Genomic DNA, 21287 nt, shown 5'->3' with positions numbered 1-21287 from the left:
TATGAAAAATTTGTATCATGAAGATCACTTTCTTTGGACTAGAAATAGACTAGACTACAAATAATTAAAAGAACTGTATCATCTGAAAACGAAAAAGCTCAACTAAAGACTCAACTACCTTGCTATTCTCTCCTTTCCACTTCACTATCCTATCTAAATCTCACCTGTGATTACAGGTGACTCTATGTATTCTGTCCTGTGTAAACTGAGCTTAGCTCAGGAGAAAAAAAATCCAACGAAGCTGAAGGGTCTTATTTTAAATTTGTAACTACTGCCTTTATATGAGCCCTTCAGGATACTAGGCAAATCTACTCAATTTCCCTTGTTTTTAACAATTTTTTTTCCTCTTCCTAGACAGCCCTCTCTCCTTAAAGCTTCAAAGTCTTCTCCTCCTTTATCACTCTCAGGTGCTGACCTTACTTCTTATTTAAGTGAGAAAACAGAAGCCATCAGAAGAGAATTTCCAAAGGCTCCAACTACTGAATCTGAAAACATTCTGAATCATGAACCAAATATTCTCTGCCTTCCTTCTTGTTATTATGGATTAAAAACTGCCATGCTCCTACTAATGGCAACCCCCTAGGGATTGCATCTCCTCTCCTTTACTCAAGGACACTGCTCCAACAATTGTTTCTCTCCTGAATTAGCTATTTTTTTCTTTTTCTCCTTAATCTCTATTAACAAAGAAACATGATGTGATACCTTTCTTCTTAAACAGAAACAAAACAGTAACAATAAAAATCTACTGCATGACACCCTCTACCACCCTTGAACTACCACTGCATTTCTCTGCTCCTCTTTCAAGTAAAAACTCTAAATAATTCATCTCTTCATTCTTCCCTTTCATGCTCTCAAATACAATCTAATCAGTTGGTCTGCATCACCCCATCAAATGTGTTGTTGTGAAATTTATCAATGATTTCAAATTGTAAAATCCAATAATTAATTTGCAGTTCTAATCATTCTTGACATATCAGAAACCTCTGACAAAGCTTAACATACACATTGTCTTCTTGATACACTTATAAAAAATTACTTGGCTACTGTAATGCACTCTTTTGCTTTTCCCATTATTCTAGGATCAAGCTGGGCCATCAAACGTGGTCTCTTGGACCGCGGTACCCTGGATGTCTTTGGAACAGTTTTCAATGACCTATACACTTTGGTGCTCTGCTATCTGCTTAGATGACTGATGCCTTACAGAACATATTTAAATCATCACCATTACTCCAGTAATATGACTACTTTACAAATTTCATAAGTCTTTATCATCTACTATGTGGTTTATGTAGATTAGTTCATGGAATCCTTATAAAAACTACTTATTCCTATTTTTTCCTCTTTTCACATGAAGGAAATGAACTCAGTATGCCAGAAGAGCAAGAATTTAAAGCATGGTGTATCCTATACCAAACCTCATGCTCTTAACTGCTATGATGCCCTGCTATCACATTTCACTTAAGAAATTTTTAAGAGCTAAGTGCAAGAGAAAATCTTCATTTCTCTAAAGAACTAGATAATAAGACCTATATAAGCAATGGTGCCTCACTTTTTACTCCGATCTCCAGGAACCAAACTTTTTTTTTTTTTTTTTTTAAGATTTTTATTTACTTATTCATGAGAGGCAGAGAGAGAGAGAAAGAGAGAGAGGCAGAGGCAGAGACAGAGGCAGAGGGAGAAGCAGACTCCATGCAGGAAAGGCCAATGTGGGACTCGATCCCGGGTCTACAGGATCAGGCCCCGGGCTGAAGGCAGCGCTAAACCGCTGAGCCACCCCAGCTGTCCCAAACCAAACATTTAGTAAAGATACAGAAGTGATTAAGTCCTGTAGCCCATACATTTTCTTGGGTGTTGACTTCTCCTAATTTATGTTAACCTAATTCCTTGCATATTTCCTCTTTACCTTATCATCTTCCTTTTTAAAAATGCATATATCCACTGGGAATGTCATATTGAACAGTTAAAATATAATAAAAAAGCAGAGAAAATCAGAATTCAACTGTTCCAATATAAGAACACAATCAGGTATATGCATTTTATTTTTTAAAGATTTATTTATGCATTTAAGAGAGAAAAAGTCAAGAGTTTAAAGAATAGCTGTAGGCATAGAAGCTAAAAGTATCTACAGTAATTAACATCACAGTAACTTCTCTGGGAGGAGATAGGCAAAGAAAATATATTAAAAACTAACCAACCACCTTCTATCTCATTTCCAACCATATTCCCCTCCTTTAAAGGAAGGCCAAACTCTACAAGGTACCACTCACTAGGTAACAAATTTGTAAAGACTTGTTATAGCACTCTGAAAAGTTCCTATTACTATTTCATATCAAGAAAAAAAAATGTTTTTCTTAAAGAAAAATTCACAGAACAATTCCACTGAAGGGAACTGCGGTTGATATCAGTAACTGACAATTTAAAGATAAGCTATGTATAAAACTTAAAAAAAATAAGTGCAGGGGTGCCTGGGTGATTCTGTCAGTGGAGCACTTGACTCTTGATCTTGGTGTCATGAGTTTGAGCCCCATGTTGGGTATAGAGACTACTTAGTTAAAAAAAAAAAAAAAAAGTGCAATACTGTCAATAAAATCTGTTTTTTGAAGGCTCAAAGGGAAATATAAACCACAATAATTTGACAAACTATAAACTTACCTTAGCTACTTCTTCTTCTAATCGTTCTTGGTACTGTTTTTCCAGCAACTTAACCACGTTTGTTTCCTCTTTCACTCCAAAGTCATTACAAAACTAAATTAAAAAGCAAAATATAACATACTTGTTTATACTATTTATACATCATTTATTTTTAAACTTCTACTCTCAGATATCCTCAAAAGATCAATATTTCTTAGAAAACTTCTGGGAAGTTTTAATAAGTAAGTTTTGATTCTGCTTTTAATTAAAAACAATAATTCTGGTGAATAATTCTAGTGTGTAATTCTACTAAATAATGTACTCATAAGAAATGTACTTACTACTCTGAACCTAAAGATACTGAGAAATATATTTACATATTTATAATCACTAATACAGTTCTATGGTGCAATACAGATAATTATATTTAAGAAGTATCTAATTTTAAGAATGTCAACAGTGACTACCTTTGCTTATGAAATTATAAGCAAATGTTATCTTCCTCTTGATATTAATAGTACCCAATTTTCTACAGATACAAATTACCTTTATAACTAGAAAAAAACCCCATAGAGTTTTAAAAAATGTAAACATTCTCAGTATCAAAGCATTTCACTATCAATTATCTGAATATGCCATATAGAACAATCAAGATATGTAGCCAACATCTCTCCTCTGTATCTAAAATAAGAGAAAGCAATGATTTTTGTTTTCTATAGTAGTTAAATATTCGGAGTTAAGAACTAAAAATCTACTGAATGAAGATCAGGGTATTGCAGTTTTAAGTTTCAGAAAAGTGGCTATCAATCAGGAATATATATAATTTTGAGGATAGGCAGAATGTGGTTTAGCTAGCTGGCCTATTGACAGGCTTTTATACATCATATAGCCTGTGCTGAAGGAATGCTCATCTACTGTCCCACCATAACATCTTGAATTATGAGGATTCCTAAACACTATTCTAGAGGTGGTCTAGCTCAACTGCCCATAGTTGGAAGAAAAATTGTTGGCAAGGGCAATGAAACTAATTTGTTACACAGTTCATGTTATACAAAACAAGACAAATTTTAAACTAGAATATACTTAAGGGGAAAGAAAACTTCTCAGTTTTAACTATGTGATTTCTATGCTATGAAAATACATTAAATTTCTTTATATACTCTTCTCAGTTTTTTATACAAGGTATTATCTTCTTATGTTTACCTCTTAGCAACTATTAATTAGGCAATTATTACAAATGTAAAAATAACAGTTAAGAAAAATAAAATCAGTGCACACAACAGTTTAAAGATATAATACCTCTATTGTACCATCAATGTTCTGGTTTACACAACTTCCAGGATATATTGTTTTCTGGACATCAGATTCAGTAATTACCATTGAGTCAATGGAGAAACTAAACATAAATAAAACAGAGTAAAGGAATTAGAGTTGTGAGTTTTACTGTTGGTCCACATTTACAGTATGCATACAATGTGTATCAGGGCAGGGGCAACAAAGATGATAGTCAACAGTTACAGGTATTGTGACTTAAATCATATTTTTGACTAACTTTTCCATTTAAAACTAAAGTAGCACAATTGAATTGAATGAGAGAATATTTCAACAAATCACCATTGAATTTTATACCATTTTAATTTTTTTAAGATTTTATTTATTTTTAATTAATTAATTAATTAATTATGATAGACAAAGAGAGAGAGGCAGAGACACAGGCAGAGGGAGGAGCAGGCTCCATGCCGGGAGCCCGATGCGGGGCTCGATCCCGGGACTCCAGGACCGTGCCCTGGGCCAAAGGCAGGCGCTAAACCGCTGAGCCACCCAGGGATCCCCAGATTTTATTTATTTATTCATGAGAGACACACACAGAGAGAGGGAGAGACACAGGCAGAGGGAGAAGCAGGCTCCATGCAGGGAGCCCGACATGGGACTTGATCCCGGGGTTCCAGGATCACACCCCAGGCTGAAGGCGGCGCTAAACCACTGGGCCACCGAGGCTGCCCTATACCATTTTATAAAGTGTATTACAAATATATGACATGCAGCTATTTACAGGTATAAACATTTTTTAAAAACTGAGTAAAAATTTGTCAAAATCTCATTTTTATTACAAAATTATTTATACACACGGAAAAAAATGTGGATGAACACATGTTAAAAGTAACAATGACTACCTCTAGTGGAACTGGGGAGCAGGGCAGGAAAAGGAAGATTTTTTTTTTTAAGATTTTATTTATTTATTCATGAAAGATACAGAGAGAGAGAGAGAGAGGCAGAGACACAGGCAGAGGGAGAAGCAGGCTCTATGCAGGGACCCCCATGTAGGACTTGATCCCAGGTCCCCAGTATCACGCCTTGAGCCAAAGGCAGGCACTAAACCGCTGAGCCACCCAGGGATCCCCAGATTCTTAATTTATATAGTCATCTCCCCCAATTTTTTTTTTGTTTTTAATCTACTCATATATCTTCTGGTAGTCATATCTTTACTCTGTATTGTTTTACAAGCATTATTTTGTTAAAAAACCACTTTTTTTCTTATGATGCTTAAGTCATAAAAATAGGGTAAGATTAATATTTAGCAACTATGGGAAAAACATTCAAGTGGCAAATTATAAATTTTTTTGGCTAATACAATTTTTCACTATTTTCATGTGTACTCATGCTGCCTTCTTTTACTCTACCTCCCCCTTGCCCACCTCCTCCTTTATCTCCTGTCCTCGTCTTTCATTCTGTCCCAAATTTGCCAGATAAAAGTTATCAACTTATTTCATAACTTACATAACTAACTCCCTACTGACAGGTATTTGGTTGTTTCCAAATGTTCACTATTACAAATAATGGTATAGTCTAAAACCTCATAAATCTACCTTGCACACATCTGTGGACTTTCTGTATGATAAATCTTCTGTTGGGTTTAATATTTAAAAATTTAACATAATACCATATTCCAAAAAGTTACATTAATTTTACTCCCATAATAGTATCATTTAAGTATTTATTCAAAATTTCAGCAACACAGTTTTAAGAGTTTTAAAACTTTGTTAGAACATGTCTGTTTTGGGACACCTGGATGGCTCAGCGGTTGAGTGTCTGTCTTTGGTTCGGGTCGTGGTCCTGGGGTTCTGGGATCGGGTTTCACATCGGGCTCCCTGTGAGGAGCCTGCTTTCCCCTCTGCCTGTGTCTATGCCTCCCTCTGTGTCTCTCAGGAATAAAAATAAATAAAATCTTAAAAAAAAAGAACATGTATGTTTTTATTTTTGAGATTACATATCCTTCAACTTCTATTGGCCATGTAAGTTTCTTCTGCTGTTTACTGCCTATTGATGTTCTATGTTCACATTGAATAATTGTAGAAACATATCTCCCTTTTGTTTCTTTTCTGCCCTTTCCTGGTTCTTCTGTCTCACACTTTTGTCTGTTTCCTCATTGCTTCTTGCATATACTTATCTGATCCTTGGTTCCATGTTTTGATTCTTTTTTTCATAGCTTAGAAAACCCTCCTGATTATTTATCCAGCTATTAACACCCAAACTCTAATAAAAAATGGTATAGTCCCCAATGACTCCACTCTATAGTTTTATAGCATTTGAAAGGGTTTATCCCAAATTCAAAAAATAGTCTGGCTAAAACCAAACTCACTGTTCCCCTCTTATAATTAAGGTCCTACTCTCCACTGGCCTTGCTTCTCTATTTATATTAACATACCATCATTCTCCATATTCTTTAGCTTGAAAACAGGGTCATCTTTGTTTTTCCCCTTCACTTTGCTCTCAACATTCCTTTTATCTCAGTATCTGATATTCACCCCTTCATTTCCATTTCCCCTGGAATCACTCCAGTAGGAAATTATTACAAAAATGTGCAGTGAAATGTGCCACATAGACGTTTAAATTCCAGCCCTTTGGTTGTACTGCCATGTTACAATCCTTAACCACTACTACCTAAAAATTATTATTTTGTGAGTAAGTACTATTTCAATGATTAAACTGAAGTCCCTTGAGGGAAGCCATTTTATATATATCACAAGAAATAACTCTGACTCATCACCATTGCTATTAGTAGGAGTGAACATGGTAGTCAGCACATTTCTTTTTGTAGGGTGGGAGAAAACTAATGCTCTTCATTGAAAGGTACTTCATTGAAAGTGTCAACACACTTCCACTGAGTATTACAGAAACTCAGAGAGGGTGGTGAGCTGACAAAAGCTCAAATCCAGTAACAGCAAAGTAAGTCTCCATTTCTAGGAAACTCCCTCCCTTTTCTTCATTCTTTAGAGAGAAAGCATAACTAAGTAAAGGAAGGCTACTTGAAATACTATAGCTGATTATTAGAGACTTCTTGCTATCTATTTTCTTTCAAATCAGAAAACCCAAAGTAGTAGTTTCCAAATGTTAATCCATAAAATGTCTGCGTCAGAATTATCTGGTTACAAGTACAAATGTCCAGGGCTCATCTCAAAGCTACTGAGTCTGACTCTCCAAATGTATAATCCAGTAATCTAATTTTAAGTATTCAAAAATCTCTGGTGTTTCTGATGCATGGCCAAGTTTAAGAGTCACTGATTTCAAATAAAATGAAAGCTTTGTAAGGCTGTGCCAAGGCTGAGTGAATAATTCCAAAGCCTACATACAAACCCTGAATAAAACAAGGGGAAACAGACTGTTTCCAAAGAAGTGTGGACATTTAGAGTTTTGCAATAAATTAAAAAAATTTGTCTTGAGGTTCCATTAATAAGTGCCTATGAAGATATCAGTCGTAGAATAGCAGAGCCAGCCAAAGTTAAATTAAATCTCTGAGCATTTTATAGAGGTAGTTTAAATATTAAAGCATATTTCCCAACTAAATCATGAGGTGTTCTCTCATTCATTTAATAAATATTTATTGAACACCTACTACATTGAGGGAATTATTACAAGGTTTGGGATACATCAACGATTCAACTGGACAAAAACTCTCCAACCTTACAAAGCCTGAAATTTTTTATAAAAGGCAGACAATAAAACAAACAGGGTATATGTATGTATGTGTGTATATATATATATATATATACACACACACATACATACACACGGAATATCCCATATATATATATAGACTTGGTTTTTATTTTGTACATATATATACAATATATAATATATATAGTCTGTATGTATATATAGACTTGTTTTTTAATTTGTATATATACAGCTTAATAGATATAAATCAGATAATATTAATACAGAAAAAAAGGAAATTAGTGTACAGAGTTCTTTTTTTTTTAATTAATTAATTAATTAATTTATTTTTTTATGATAGTCACAGAGAGAGAGAGAGAGGCAGAGACACAGGCAGAGGGAGAAGCAGGCTCCATGCACCGGGAGCCCGACGTGGGATTCGATCCCGGGTCTCCAGGATCGCGCCCTGGGCCAAAGGCAGGCGCCAAACCGCTGCGCCACCCAGGGATCCCGTGTACAGAGTTCTAAAGACACTTTTATTTTAAAAGGGTCATCAGGATAGGCCTCAGGACAACATGATATTTGCATAAAGACCCAAAGGAGGTGAGTGTGTTGGGCATACAAATATCTGGAGAAAGAGCATTATAGGTAGAAGAAACAATAACGAGAAGACCCTGAAGCAGGAGCATACTGATGGTTTGAGGATCTCAAGAAGAATGCGTGGTGTGAGAATAGTGACAGGTCAGTCAGAAATAAAGTCAAAGTGGTAATGGAACCATCATGTAGGACCTAGTAAGGCATCACAAGGATAGAAGAGCACTGGACTAACATGATCGGTCTTAAATTTTAAAAGCAAATTTTAATATTTTAAAAGCAAAGTTGTGGAAATATGTTGAGAATAGACTTTAGTGGAAGAGTTAGGGTAGAAATAGGGAGATCAGTGTTGCAGTAAACTAGGTGAGCGATGATGATGGCAAGGGACTAGTGAAAAGTAGTCCAGTTTAGATGTATTTTGGAGGCAGAGATAACAGAATTTCTTGATAGTTTGGAAGTGAAGTATGAAAGAAAGAAGAGTCACCCAGATAGAGATGGCTGCAGAAGGAGCAAATTTCTAGGGGAAAGTCTAGAGTTCTATTTTAGACACGGTGAATCTATTAAACAAGTGAGAAAGTCCAGCCGTAAAAGCCCACATCAAAGTAGCAAAGACCAGGCATACTATAAACAACAAATATATGCAAACTCTCTCATTTAATCCAGCAGATTAATCAGCATCTTTATAAAAGAAAAATGTAAGTAAAATCTCTATAATAGCATGTCTTTGGTTTATAAAAACATTTACTTCATACATTTCAAAGAATTATCTCCTGTTCTTATTTCTTGATAATGCGACATCCCATCTCTTTCAAGCAACTTTGCTTAAGTTACATTTTCTAATGAAAATCAATCATGCTATGATTGTTACTGAGCTATAAATACTGTTGAAATTGTAAATGGATGGATACCTTGGCTGAACTGTGGACTCACTGACAGCTTGAAGCCTTTCCTGCAAACAATGGATCTCTGCTCCATAGTTTACTTCAGTTTCTTTCAATTGTTGCTGCAAAGAGGATATGAGGTTTTCTAATTCTTGAACTTGTCCTTCAAGTTGTTTAATTTTTTCAGAATCTTGCAGAGTAGATAACTTGCTTTTATGACTGACATCTATGTTATATGAAGAGAAGAAAATACACATTTCAATACAAATTTCTTCTTGAAATACCACAATCGCTTTTTTGTGTGTGGAGACATTATTCTTTCTTCTTTGAAAAAATAATCTCTTTTTAGTAGTAATAAGTTTCAATTTAGACTCATTTTGAGGGATGAAAAAAAATTTTGAGTGTAATTCAAGATCATTTCTTCTATCTTCATGTCTGTAGTACCTCTAAATCTACCGGTACTATGTCTCTAAATTGAAAACAATTAAGAATCGCCAAACAAGTGAGAGGGGATCAAAGACAGGAATAGTCCACACCTTCCACTTTGAGAATGAAAAAACCGATACTAGAGAGATTATAATGAAATGCCCAAGATCACTAGGTTGTCTCAAATTTTAAAGTAAAAAAATCAAATGATTAAACATTTGGTATAAAAACACTATACTGTGGTAATACAATCAAAATTTACCAATGTCAATGTCTTGCAAACTGGTCATCTGAGAGGCTGATAAAAACTCTGTTTCCTCTTTTGGTAGGTTTCCTTCTGCAAACTTAAGTTTCACATCCTCTGTCTGCCGTCCCTGAATCTATTGAAAATAACAGAAAAGGAGTGACATATATATATGATTCAGCATTTTGAAAGCTGTATTAAAGCAGGTTTATAAATGAAGACTTTTTTATTCAAAAACACTTAGAATTGTAACATTCTGATAGAAATATTTTCCCTTCCAACTTATTTGCCCATTTCTGACAGTGATTCACATTCCCTTCACAGCACTGCAATTATATATTAGTAAGTGTATTGTTTGGTCATACCCAGAAAGAAGTTCGTTTTAATGTAAGAACAGAAGCTGCACAGAATTTTGGTATAAAGCTCATACAATAGGTCTTGGTCTTTGGAATTTCAACTCATATACAGTAAATTGTATGTTTATCAATACTTGATAATATAACTTTATGAATCTCTGGATATAACCTATGTACCTTCCCGAAAACTGACAATTGGTATGCTGTTCTTTACACAGAAGGAAAATAATGAAAACAGATAAATCTCATTGTTTCCTTACTATCAAAATTAAGGCAGCAATTTGTCAGATGCATATGTGTAGTAACTTAGTTACTCATCAAATGCTTAATAATCATCTACTACATGACTATCACTGTGACAAGGGAAACTAAGATAAAATCAGTAAAAAAAAAAATGGTGTATCATTTTTATCAACTAGTGGGGGAAATAAAATTAAACAATTGAGGGGCACCTGGGTGGCTCAGTTTGACTCTTAATTTCAGCTCAGGTCACGATCTCAGGTTCTTGAGATCAAGACCCACATCAAGCTATGTGCTGGGTGTGAAGCCTGTCTGGGATTTTCTCTCTCCCTCTGCCCCCCACATCTCTCTCTTAAAAAAAAGAAAACAATTAGAGAAGCACTAAACTGTAAGGGCAATAACAGAAAGACTGATAACGTGTGTGATTATGGAGTAAGTCAAACTTGATTTGGGGCTCAATAGTTCTGGGCAAAGACTAGCTCTAAAAGGCTATAAGGAAGAAATAGTAAGCAGCTGTGAAAGGATGGCCTATCCTATAACTACTGAAGACAATGATCTTCTTGAGAGGGGTTTAATTTGGATACAGATGGGAGAAGAATGCTACATAAATAAGAAAGATCTAGAGTACAAAGTACTTTAAAAGCAAGGGGAGAGTCTGGATTTGCTATACTAGATGAACAAAATATACCACTGAAAGCAAGTGAGCAACAGAATAAAAGCTATTTCTGATGAAGGCTGTTTCATTTGGTTACTCCTCTTATGAAGTCCTCTACCCCATGCCTAACCCCTAAGTACATTTCAACAGAGAACCTTGCCTTTTACTTCCCAAAGCAAATAAAGCCCATCAAGTAAATTCTTCACTTTCCAGCCTAACCTTTCTATCCCTTCACTTAATTCATTCACAAAATATTTATTAAGCCTTTACCATGCACTCAACAAAGCACCATGCTAAGAAAAGGAAATACAAATTATTTTAAGATTTGTATGGAATCAGAAAAGACCCCGAATAGCCAGGGGAATTTTAAAAAAGAAAACCATAGCTGGGGGCATCACAATGCCAGATTTCAGGTTGTACTACAAAGCTGTGGTCATCAAGACAGTGTGGGACTGGCACAAAAAGAGACACATAGATCAATGGAACAGAATAGAGAATCCAGAAGTGGACCCTCAACTTTATGGTCAACTAATATTCGACAAAGCAGGAAAGACTATCCACTGGAAGAAAGACAGCCTCTCCAATAAATGGTGCTGGTAAAATTGGACATCCACATGCAGAAGAATGAAACTAGACCACTCCCTTGCACCATACACAAAGATAAACTCAAAATGGATGAAAGATCTAAATGTGAGACAAGATTCTATAAAAATCCTAGAGGAGAACACAGTAACAGTACTTCTTTTTGAACTCGGCCACAGTAACTTCTTGCAAGATACATCCACGAAGGCAAAAGAAACAAAAGCAAAAATGAACTATTGGGACTTCATCAAGATAAGAAGCTTTTGCACAGCAAAGGATACAGTCAACAAAACTAAAAGACAGCCTACAGAATGGGAGAAGATATTTGCAAATTACGTATCAGATAAAGGACTAGTTTCCAAGATCTATAAAGAACTTATTGGGATCCCTGGGTGGCGCAGCGGTTTAGCGCCTGCCTTTGGCCCAGGGCACGATCCTGGAGACGCGGGATCGAATCCCACGTCGGGCTCCCGGTGCATGGAGCCTGCTTCTCTCTCTGCCTGTGTCTCTGCCTCTCTCTCGCTCTCTGTGTGTGACTATCATAAATAAATAAAAAAATTAAAAAAATAAAAATAAATAAAAATAAAAAAAAGAACTTATTAAACTCAATACCAAAGAAACAAAGAATCTAATCATGAAATGGGCAAAAGACATGAACAGAAATCTCACAGAGGAAGACATAGACATGGCCAACACGCACATGAGAAAATGCTCTGCATCATTTGCCATCAGGGAAATACAAATCAAAACCACAATGAGATACCACCTCACACCAGTGAGAATGGGGAAAATTAACAAGACGGGAAACCACAAATGTTGGAGAGGATGTGGAGAAAGGAGAATCCTCCTGCACTGTTGGTGGGAATGTGAACTGGTGCAGCCACTCTGGAAAACTGTGTGGAGGTTCCTCAAACAGTTAAAAATAGACCTGCTCTACAACCCAGCAATTGCACTGCTGGGGATTTACCCCAAAGTTGCAGATGCAATGAAACGCCGGAACACTTGTACCCCGATGTTTATAGGAGCAATGTCCACAATAGCCAAACTGTGGAAGGAGCCTCGGTGTCCATCGAAAGATGAATGGATAAAAAAATGTGGTTTATGTATACAATGGAATATTACTCAGCCATTAGAAACGACAAATACCCACCATTTGCTTCAATGTGGATGGAACTGGAGGGTATTATGCTGAGTGAAATAAGTCAATCGGAGAAGGACAAACATATGTTCTCATTCATTTGGGGAATATAAATAATAGAGGAAGGGAGAAGAAATGGGTAGGAAATATCAGAAAGGGAGACAGAACATAAAGACTCCTAACTCTGGGAAAGGAACTAGAGGTGGTGGAAGGGGAGGAGGGCGGGGGATGGGGGTTAATGGGTGACGGGCCCTGAGGGGGGCACTTGATGGGATGAGCACTGGGTGTTATTCTGTATGTTGGCAAATTGAACACCAATAAAAAATAAATTTATTATTTAAAAAAAAATAAAGAGAAGCCTCCCTCATTCTGAAGGGTTTAAAATCTAGGAAAAGAGCTAACAAATAATTAAAATAACAAGAAAAGTAACAGATGCAAGTTTGTACAAGGAGCTGTGGGAACAGGGAGAAAAAAACAGGGATCATGGAATATTTAAAATGATGTTAAAAGATAAGCACATTAAACAAAGGTTTGTACAGATGCTAAGAAAATGGAGGAAGTAATTCTGAAATCTAGAAAGATAAAGAGGACACAAAGGAAATAACACTTTAACAAACTGGAGGAACAAGTAGGAACACACCAAGCAGACTAGAGGTACATATGCAGTGTCAGGCAGAAAAAATAACGTGCAATAGAGTTCAGGGGTATGAAAGATCAGGTGCGTTTGGGAAACTCTAAGTATTTCAGCAGGGGTAAAATGAGGAGGAGGATTAGAAGATGAAGCTAACAGGTTAGGCAGTGATGTAGTGCCATGTGATCCCAATCAACCTCTGTGATGCCTCTGTGGTTGTAGCTACCTTACTGGGTTAAAATGTGAAATTCAGGGTTTTTTTGTTTGTTTGTTTGGTTTTTTGTTGTTGTTGTTGTTGTTTTTTCTGGAGAGAATTAAAGAAGTTGGTGTGGCTGTTTGTGTTCCGGAGTAAGCCTCCCACATTCTGACACTGGGAAAGGGAGGTGTGTGTCTCATCAAAGCCAGTTGTTGCCTACTCACTGCCCTACAAGGAAGGAGGCACAATGACAAATCACTCAGTCACAAATCTGTCACTGTGGATTACTTAGTATAAGCCTTCCTACACTATTTAATAGTTTCAACTGTGTACTACCATAGGGAAAGCAACATTTTCTAAAGAAGGAAAACAAAGAAGAAAACAGAAAGGAAATCTGACAATTAAGAATTCACTGCTGTTAACTAACTTGAATTTAAGTAAAAACTTGGGGCGGGGGGAGGGGAGGAGAATTCACCACTGACTTTTGCCAAAAAAAAAAAAAAGACTGGTGAAGTAGAAGTTGAAAGCTTGCTTACAACAGGTAGAAGAGAAGAGATGAGAGATTCCTGGCTATAATCTATTCTTTCTTTTAAAGAAGAGGACAATGAGGAAGAAAGAGAACCGCAAAGGAAGATGAGGGATTGAGGACCAGTCATGTTCTAAATAAGAGAGACATGAGGAATGTACAGGAGAAAGGACAGAAACACAGGAAAATAGACAAAGGAACTGAAATCACAGAAGAGAGGAAAGGGACAAATTATCAATCTTAGAGGAGGTAGAAGGGGATACTAACAAAAGCAGGAAATAAAATAATCTTGGTTATGAAAAGGAATAACATCTCAGACAGAAGGAAAATAAATTAGGGTATTCACAGATTTAAAGAAATCCATATAGGGGGCACCTGGGTGGCTCAGTCGGTTAAGCGTCTACCTTCAGTTCAGGTCATGGTCCCAGGGGTCCTGGGATTGAGTCCCATATCTGGCTCCCTGCTCAGCAGGGAGCCTTGCTTCTCCCTCCTCCCCCTGTGTGAGCAAGCTCTCGCTCTCTCAAACAAATAAATAAAATCTTAAAAAAAAAGAGAGAGAGAAATAACATGGTCTGGAGGCAGTAGGCTGAGATAATTTATAATTGATAGCTCTGATACAGAGAAATATCATATAAGGTGAACTGCAAAGAAAAAAGGGGAGTATGACTTGAGGAAAGTAGTCAAGTTGGGAAATATCTACTGAAAGGACTATGAGAGGATAAATGACCACATAAAAGAACTGTCAAGCAATTCAGAGGGTCCAGCTGATATCAGACCATGATTATGCAGTGTCACCACACCACATCTGCATCTAATTTTCTTAGCAGCCCTCAGAAGCCCATGTATGAGTACAGAAGAAGGGTCCCTGGATGCAGGGTGAGGGCAGCAAAAAAAAACAAAAAATCCAAGGAAATGGTATGGAACTGGTAAGGAAATGGTATGAATTCTCAATAGGGTTCAACACTTTGGCTATAAAGGGAAATAGAAAAGTAATTATTGTAGGGAAATGTAGAGTTAATGAAGGATTTTTCTGTATCCACCTGCCCTCCTACAAAGTTATCTGCAGGATACTAGGATAGTTTACAAGTTTTAGAAAAGGTAGGATAAAGTTTGCTTGATTACACAGGGAAGAAAAAAGAGAAAAGGAATGAGAGAAGGGAGAAGGAGAAATGGGGGGGGGGGGGGAGAAAAAGACAAATGAGAATTTTAGCCAGATCATTCCTTATCACCAATAGAACTTTCGCTCCCTGTCAGTTAAATCTCAAATCCACTCAATATAATGACATCAAAAATATCACAAATAGACATAGAGATTCTTCCAGATTTCTTCTCTACAACATGAAGATTACAATGCTTATCTTTGCCAATATATGCTGTTTATTTTCCTGATGTAATTATACTGTGCCATCTATACTCTTACTGAGCTTTATATGCACACATTTCTAAAATAACCACTTGAAAGAAACTGGACATATGTAACACTGTGTGTTAAGCTAATTAGCTATGTTCTAAACTACACTACTTCCGTTTTTCTCTAAAACAGACACACCCATGACTTTAAAACTGCTATATATAAAAAATTAAATACAACTGTTTCACCAAGTTTACAATCTGACATTTTATATTTATTTTAGTTTATTAGAATTTCCAAAAATCTCTAAAGGGGGAAATAAGTATTCAACTGGCAGAAATTCCTTTAGCTGATACTATAAATATATCACTTTTCTCTCATCTTGATCATGTTCACTTATTTCACTTATTTTAGAAGTTCTTGGTTGATGAAGGAGCTTACAAAACAACACATAATACAGTAAATGACAACACATTTTCCATTTCACAGACCTTACTTAATCGTGTTTGAAGTACCAAGAGTTTGTTGTATTCTTCTGTTACTTTGTTGAGAAGAGTTTGCATATTTTCTTGAAAATCTAGATAAATAATTATAATTTCATTTTATAGTTAAAGTTTGTTTTTTTCAATAAGTATCATTTATCTATTCATAACTTTAGAAAATTGCCTGCTACAAGTAAACTTCATATAGTTACCAAAAATTGCAATCTTATTGATGTAAAAGACCTTCTATAAAGATAACTCGACAATTTCACATTATTATATGTTAATTTCTTTTGGTATTCATTAATTTGTATACATTTTGTTCAATATTCATATAAATGGACAGGGGTAAAAAATATTTTACCTCTGAAAAAAATTACCAAAAAATTGAGATCATAATTTGTAAAAATAAACTAACATAGGATCCTTATTAAGAAAGATAATTTTAGGTCTTCTTCTACTTAAAAAAAAAAAAAAATCAGAGCAGCCTGGATGTCTCAGCAATTTAGAGCCGCCTTCAGCTCAGGGCCTGATCCTGGAGACCCAGGATCGAGTCCCATGTCGGGCTCCCTGCATGGAGTCTGCTTCTTCCTCTGCCTGTGTCTCTGCCTCTCTCTGTGTCTCTCATGAATAAATAAATAGAATCTTTAAAAAAAAAAAATCATTGACATATATGTATTCAATAAATACTATAACTTTCAAAGGTTTGGATCTATGGTGTAAAATAAAGGAAAAAATTATGAACAAGGAAATATATGGGAGTAGAGGAATAAAGGATAAAAAAGGAAACCTGTGGATATCTTTGGTTCTTTATATTGCAATTACTGCATTATAAAAATAAAAATCTGTATTAAATATAAGATTTCACAAATCCAAAAAGATATTAAGTAACTGAATCATGATTAAAAGTAAAAGTTTACCATTAACTAATTTAGGAAGATAATGTGGTCAGATTTTATTACCTTGAACTTCATATTTATAATCTTGCAATTCTAGTTCTTGATTTTCAGAAGTGTGAACACCAGAACTCTCTCTCTCTTCTACATTTACTTCACATTTTAAAGCAGGAGTATAATGTTCACCAAGGACATTGCAAAAAGTCTATTAACAACAAAATTAGGTATTTTACAGAATTAAAATTTTGATGTCTGCCTTTGAAAAATCATTAAACATTTTCCTAGCTGCAAAAGACAGTCAAAATGGCACAGAAAAAAACAAACAAACAAAAAAACAAAAAACAAAATGGCACAGAAAATTCAGTAAAAACACTCTTTCATACACCCTATCAGTCTGCAAAAGGAATAGTCAAGTCTAAATCTTTATATAGGAATGAAAGTCTTCTTACATTGGAAAATATTGACAATCTTAATTGCACAAAACTATTTTTTCTGCTTCTAATAATGAATATAGCTTGTACTTTAATCTGCCGTTTTATAGCTTGACGTTATCTCTGTAACGTTAACTACAAAAAAACACCAGAAGACAAGAATAGAAGTTAAAAATGATGACTAGGGGCGCCTGGCTGGCTCAGCTGGTAGAGCATATGACTCTTGATCTCAGGGTCATGAGCTCAAGCCCCATGCTGGGCATAGAGCGAGCTTGCTTGCTTGCTTGCTTATTTATTTATTTATTTATTTAGCTTATTTTAAAAAAAAAAAAAAACAAAAAACAAGGGTGATTAGAAAGTTGTCTATAAATTCTGTAGAAATTTATATGGAAGCGCCTGGGTGGCTCAGTTGGTTAAATATCCAATCTTGATTTTGGCTCAGGTCATGATACCAGGGTAGTGAATATGGAGCCCCAAGTTGGGCTCCACACTCAGTAGCAAGTCTCCTAAGATTCTCTCCCTCTCCCTCTGCCCCTTCCCTGGCTTCATGCACTCACTTGCTCTCTCAAATAAATCTTTTAAATATATATATATATGACATAGATTACATTCATACATTTTTCTGTAACACAAGGATCATACTCTGTGCTTTATACATACAAACTAAAAATATTTGACACATTATCCTGGCTTTTCTCCTGAACAAACAATTCCACCATCATTTAAAAACAATGCATGATCCATAATCATTTCAGAAGCCCACAAAAGAAGTTTTACCTTTGCCCTGCACACAACTGGAAACAATTTCTAGGCTTAAAAACCAAATCATTTATTAATGCTATTTCTTAGATTTGCTTAAAAGTTAAACTATACTGTAAATTAATAGAGTTTATTAAATTTTCAGCACAGTTCTGATAAGATGGAATTTTATCACATTAAAGCTGGTAGAAATCTCATCTACAGATGAAGAAATGGACTCAAAAAGATGAATTAGCCAATCCATGGCCACATCAACAATTATTGACAAAACCAAGTTTCGTGAAGAACCCTGAAGGACCCCTGTATTAGAACAAGCTGGTTAATATTTCATATTGAGATTAGGGATCAGGTAAAGACAATAACAAAAGGAAAGAACATACAATGTCAGTTTGTAATTGAACTACTATGATTTGGGCCGTCTTTCCATTATTTACTATCAGTAATAGATATGAAAGGACAATGCCTGCACCTTCTGGCAGAGGTAGTCAGATGGAGACCGCTGAGTACCTGAATGAAGACAGGCCTTAGGTATGGTTATTCCTCACTTTTTGAGTTTTTTTCCAATATATTTTTTCAACGATATTATAGAAAATCAGAATCAGGAGTGCCTGGATGACTTAGTTGGTTAAACATCCAACTCTTGGTTCTGGCTCAGGTCATAATCTCAGGGTCTTAAGATCAGGTCCCATATTGGGGTCTGTACTCAGTGCAGAGTCTGCTCAAGATTCTCCCCCCATCCCACTAGCTCTCTCACTCTCAAATAAATCAAATCTTAAAAAAAAAATCAGTAAGGTAGCTCTACCTGTCCCAACGAATGCCACCTTCCTGCCCCTTCAATTTATAAATACAAAAGCCTAGTACAGAGATCAAGGACATTTATTTTAAATTTTGAGCTATTTGAAATATGCAGAAAAAATAGTTATCTACCTTAAACAGTAATATTTTATAACATTATCTCCATATTTTTTTAAAGAAATTGAACATCACAGAGAGACTTGAAGCTCTCTATTTTAAGTACTGCTTACCCATTTTATTCACCTTTCCCTCCGCCCAGAGGTAATACAGGCTTTATATGTTTTTCTTCTGAGATTTATTGATATTAGTACAGATATCAAACACTGCTAAATAAAGATCCACTGAATGGAGGTAATACAATTTATTTATTACCATTATTGATAGTAATCTGAGTTGTTTCCCATTGTCAACTTAAAGATACTAGCATGAACAGATCTAGTTGTGCACAAATGCTTGGACTACGGGATGTATACATCTTTAAAAAGGGACCTTGCCAATCTGCTTCTCAAAGTAGTACTTTCCCCACTTGCAGTGTCTAAGAGCTTCTATTTCACTCTGTCTTCACAATTATACCTGGTATAACTGGTCTTGTGCAACCTCCCCAGATAAGTCATCAGATACACTCAACCACCTAGCAGGCAGGGGCAGGAAACAGACCTGTCTGGGGTTCTATTGGTCTACTCTTTTTTTGTTGTAGGTATAGCTTTTGTCTGTTCTACTGCTAAGATAATTTACCTCAATTTCTTTTGTTTCAAAAGATTATCAGGAAACATTTAAGTGCTCATTTTAAACTTAAAAATTCAGGAATATTTTCTAAGTGCAGTTTTGAAGTATAGCATTTCTTGTTTGAAAGACTTTTTAATTAATATCTTACCTGTGTAAAATAAGAACATTCTTCAGACACTGCCTTGCGTAGTTTTCCAATGAGCATTTGTAAAGGCTTCGCTTTACCACCTAACAGAACAGATACTGTATTAAACATTTAATTCCTGAACTTCAGTATTAAACCTATGTCAACTGGAAGCTTCCTTTACAGTAAGATTAGTTTTAAGTTCTTTATTTCTTTTAAAGTTATTTTCTAAAAAAAAAAAAAAAAAAAAAAAAAAGTTATTTTCTACTGCTCAATGTTAACTTTCAGATAGTTTGTAAAATTCTGTTTATATCCTACAAATTGGTATAAAGCAATGACCTACAAATTTTTTCCCCAGTACCCAACACACAAAATACATCATATATCATAACCTATTTATATATCCATTGAAAACTGGAACAAGAATTTCACAAATCATTATTTCCTCTTTCTACATGTTATACACTCTATTGGTATAGAGTATTTGTTCTACTGTACTCTCTCATTTAAAAAAGAAAAATGCTGGTCAGGACCCCTGGGTGGCTTAATGGTTGAGCATCTGCCTTTGGCTCAGGGGTCCCAGGATCAAGTCCTGCATTGAGCTCCCCATGGGGAGTCTGCTTCTCCCTCTGCCTGTGTCTTTGCCTCTCTCTCTCTCTCATGAATAAAGAAATAAAATCTTTTTAAAAAAATTCTGGTCATTACTCACTAACTTCATCAACCATTAGTGGACTCATCAATTAACTTGTAATTGAAAATCACAGGACAGATTCTATCTGAAGAGGATATCAATTAAAAAAAAAAAAAACACGCACTTAATGTAATCTTATTATATTCAAACCCAAAGAACTCCTGAAGTGAAAAGTATGATATTCTTATTTAAGTCACTCTTTAAATTCTACCTTGTTCAACAGAGCAACTGAACAAACTTATGAACTACCTCATTCTCAAAAGCAGATCCATCAAGGGTGAAAGCCTAGAGATGCCTTGAACAGAGGAAGTCTAGCTAATTGAGTGGTTAAATAATATTAAAGATGAAAGTTAACTGTAACTAGCCTTCTATTTCAAGTCTTTACATGTTCCTGCTTCCCAAAGTGCCATCTTAGTTCTTTGGCCCATTATGCAGTCTCTTTGGACACTTCATTCTTTTCTCTGGACTCAAATGATCTTTTGATTCCAAATCTTAATCTTGAGCCCAAACCTCCCTCTTGTGTTTTAGACTTCTATTTTTAACTGCCTACTAGACAAGTCTTTTTTGAAGTCAATAGGTAATTTTAACTCCATATATTCCAACCTGAATTTATTTTCCCCACAGATTTGCTCCACATCCTCTTTTGTGACTAGTCACCTTCAATCCAGTTACCCAAACTAGAAACTTGGATCACTCTCAGTTTTTCTCTCCATCCTCCTCATATTAGCTGCAGACTATAGCCTACCTCTTTAATTCTTAAACTTTACTGTTATAAATATTATTGTTAGCAGAATTACTGCCAAAGTTGCTTAACTCGTCTTCCCATCACTAATCACCTCCCCCACCTCGTCCCATAGTGTTATCTTAAAGTAAAAATTTTACGGTTACTCCCACTACTTAAAATCCTTTTTAAGGATCTATTTATTCTATACAGGTCTTATCACCAGTAGCATAAAGCTTACACATACTTCAGAGTATATAAAGCCTTTTCTGATCA

The 21287-nt window shown here is 35.5% G+C and overlaps 1 protein-coding gene across 8 annotated transcripts in view; it reads right to left on the bottom strand.

The window, feature by feature from the left end:
- Positions 1 to 21287, bottom strand: part of AKAP9 (A-kinase anchoring protein 9) — a 153310-nt gene that overhangs the window by 81299 nt on the left and 50724 nt on the right. For all 8 annotated transcript variants that reach the window (XM_038556769.1, XM_038556768.1, XM_038556774.1 and 5 more), the window contains 7 exons: positions 19624 to 19703; positions 16831 to 16969; positions 15878 to 15963; positions 9730 to 9847; positions 9069 to 9267; positions 3931 to 4027; positions 2653 to 2745 (listed from right to left, as the gene is read on the bottom strand). In XM_038556769.1, the coding sequence (XP_038412697.1) occupies positions 2653 to 2745; positions 3931 to 4027; positions 9069 to 9267; positions 9730 to 9847; positions 15878 to 15963; positions 16831 to 16969; positions 19624 to 19703 (812 nt within the window). The remainder of the gene's footprint in view (positions 1 to 2652; positions 2746 to 3930; positions 4028 to 9068; positions 9268 to 9729; positions 9848 to 15877; positions 15964 to 16830; positions 16970 to 19623; positions 19704 to 21287) is intronic.

Source organism: Canis lupus, chromosome 14 (genome assembly GCF_011100685.1).
Source record: "Canis lupus familiaris isolate Mischka breed German Shepherd chromosome 14, alternate assembly UU_Cfam_GSD_1.0, whole genome shotgun sequence".
NCBI classification, from domain to species: Eukaryota; Metazoa; Chordata; class Mammalia; order Carnivora; family Canidae; genus Canis; species Canis lupus.
Note: the sequence above shows the minus strand (reverse complement) of the source record. Positions and strands in the feature narration are given on the sequence as shown.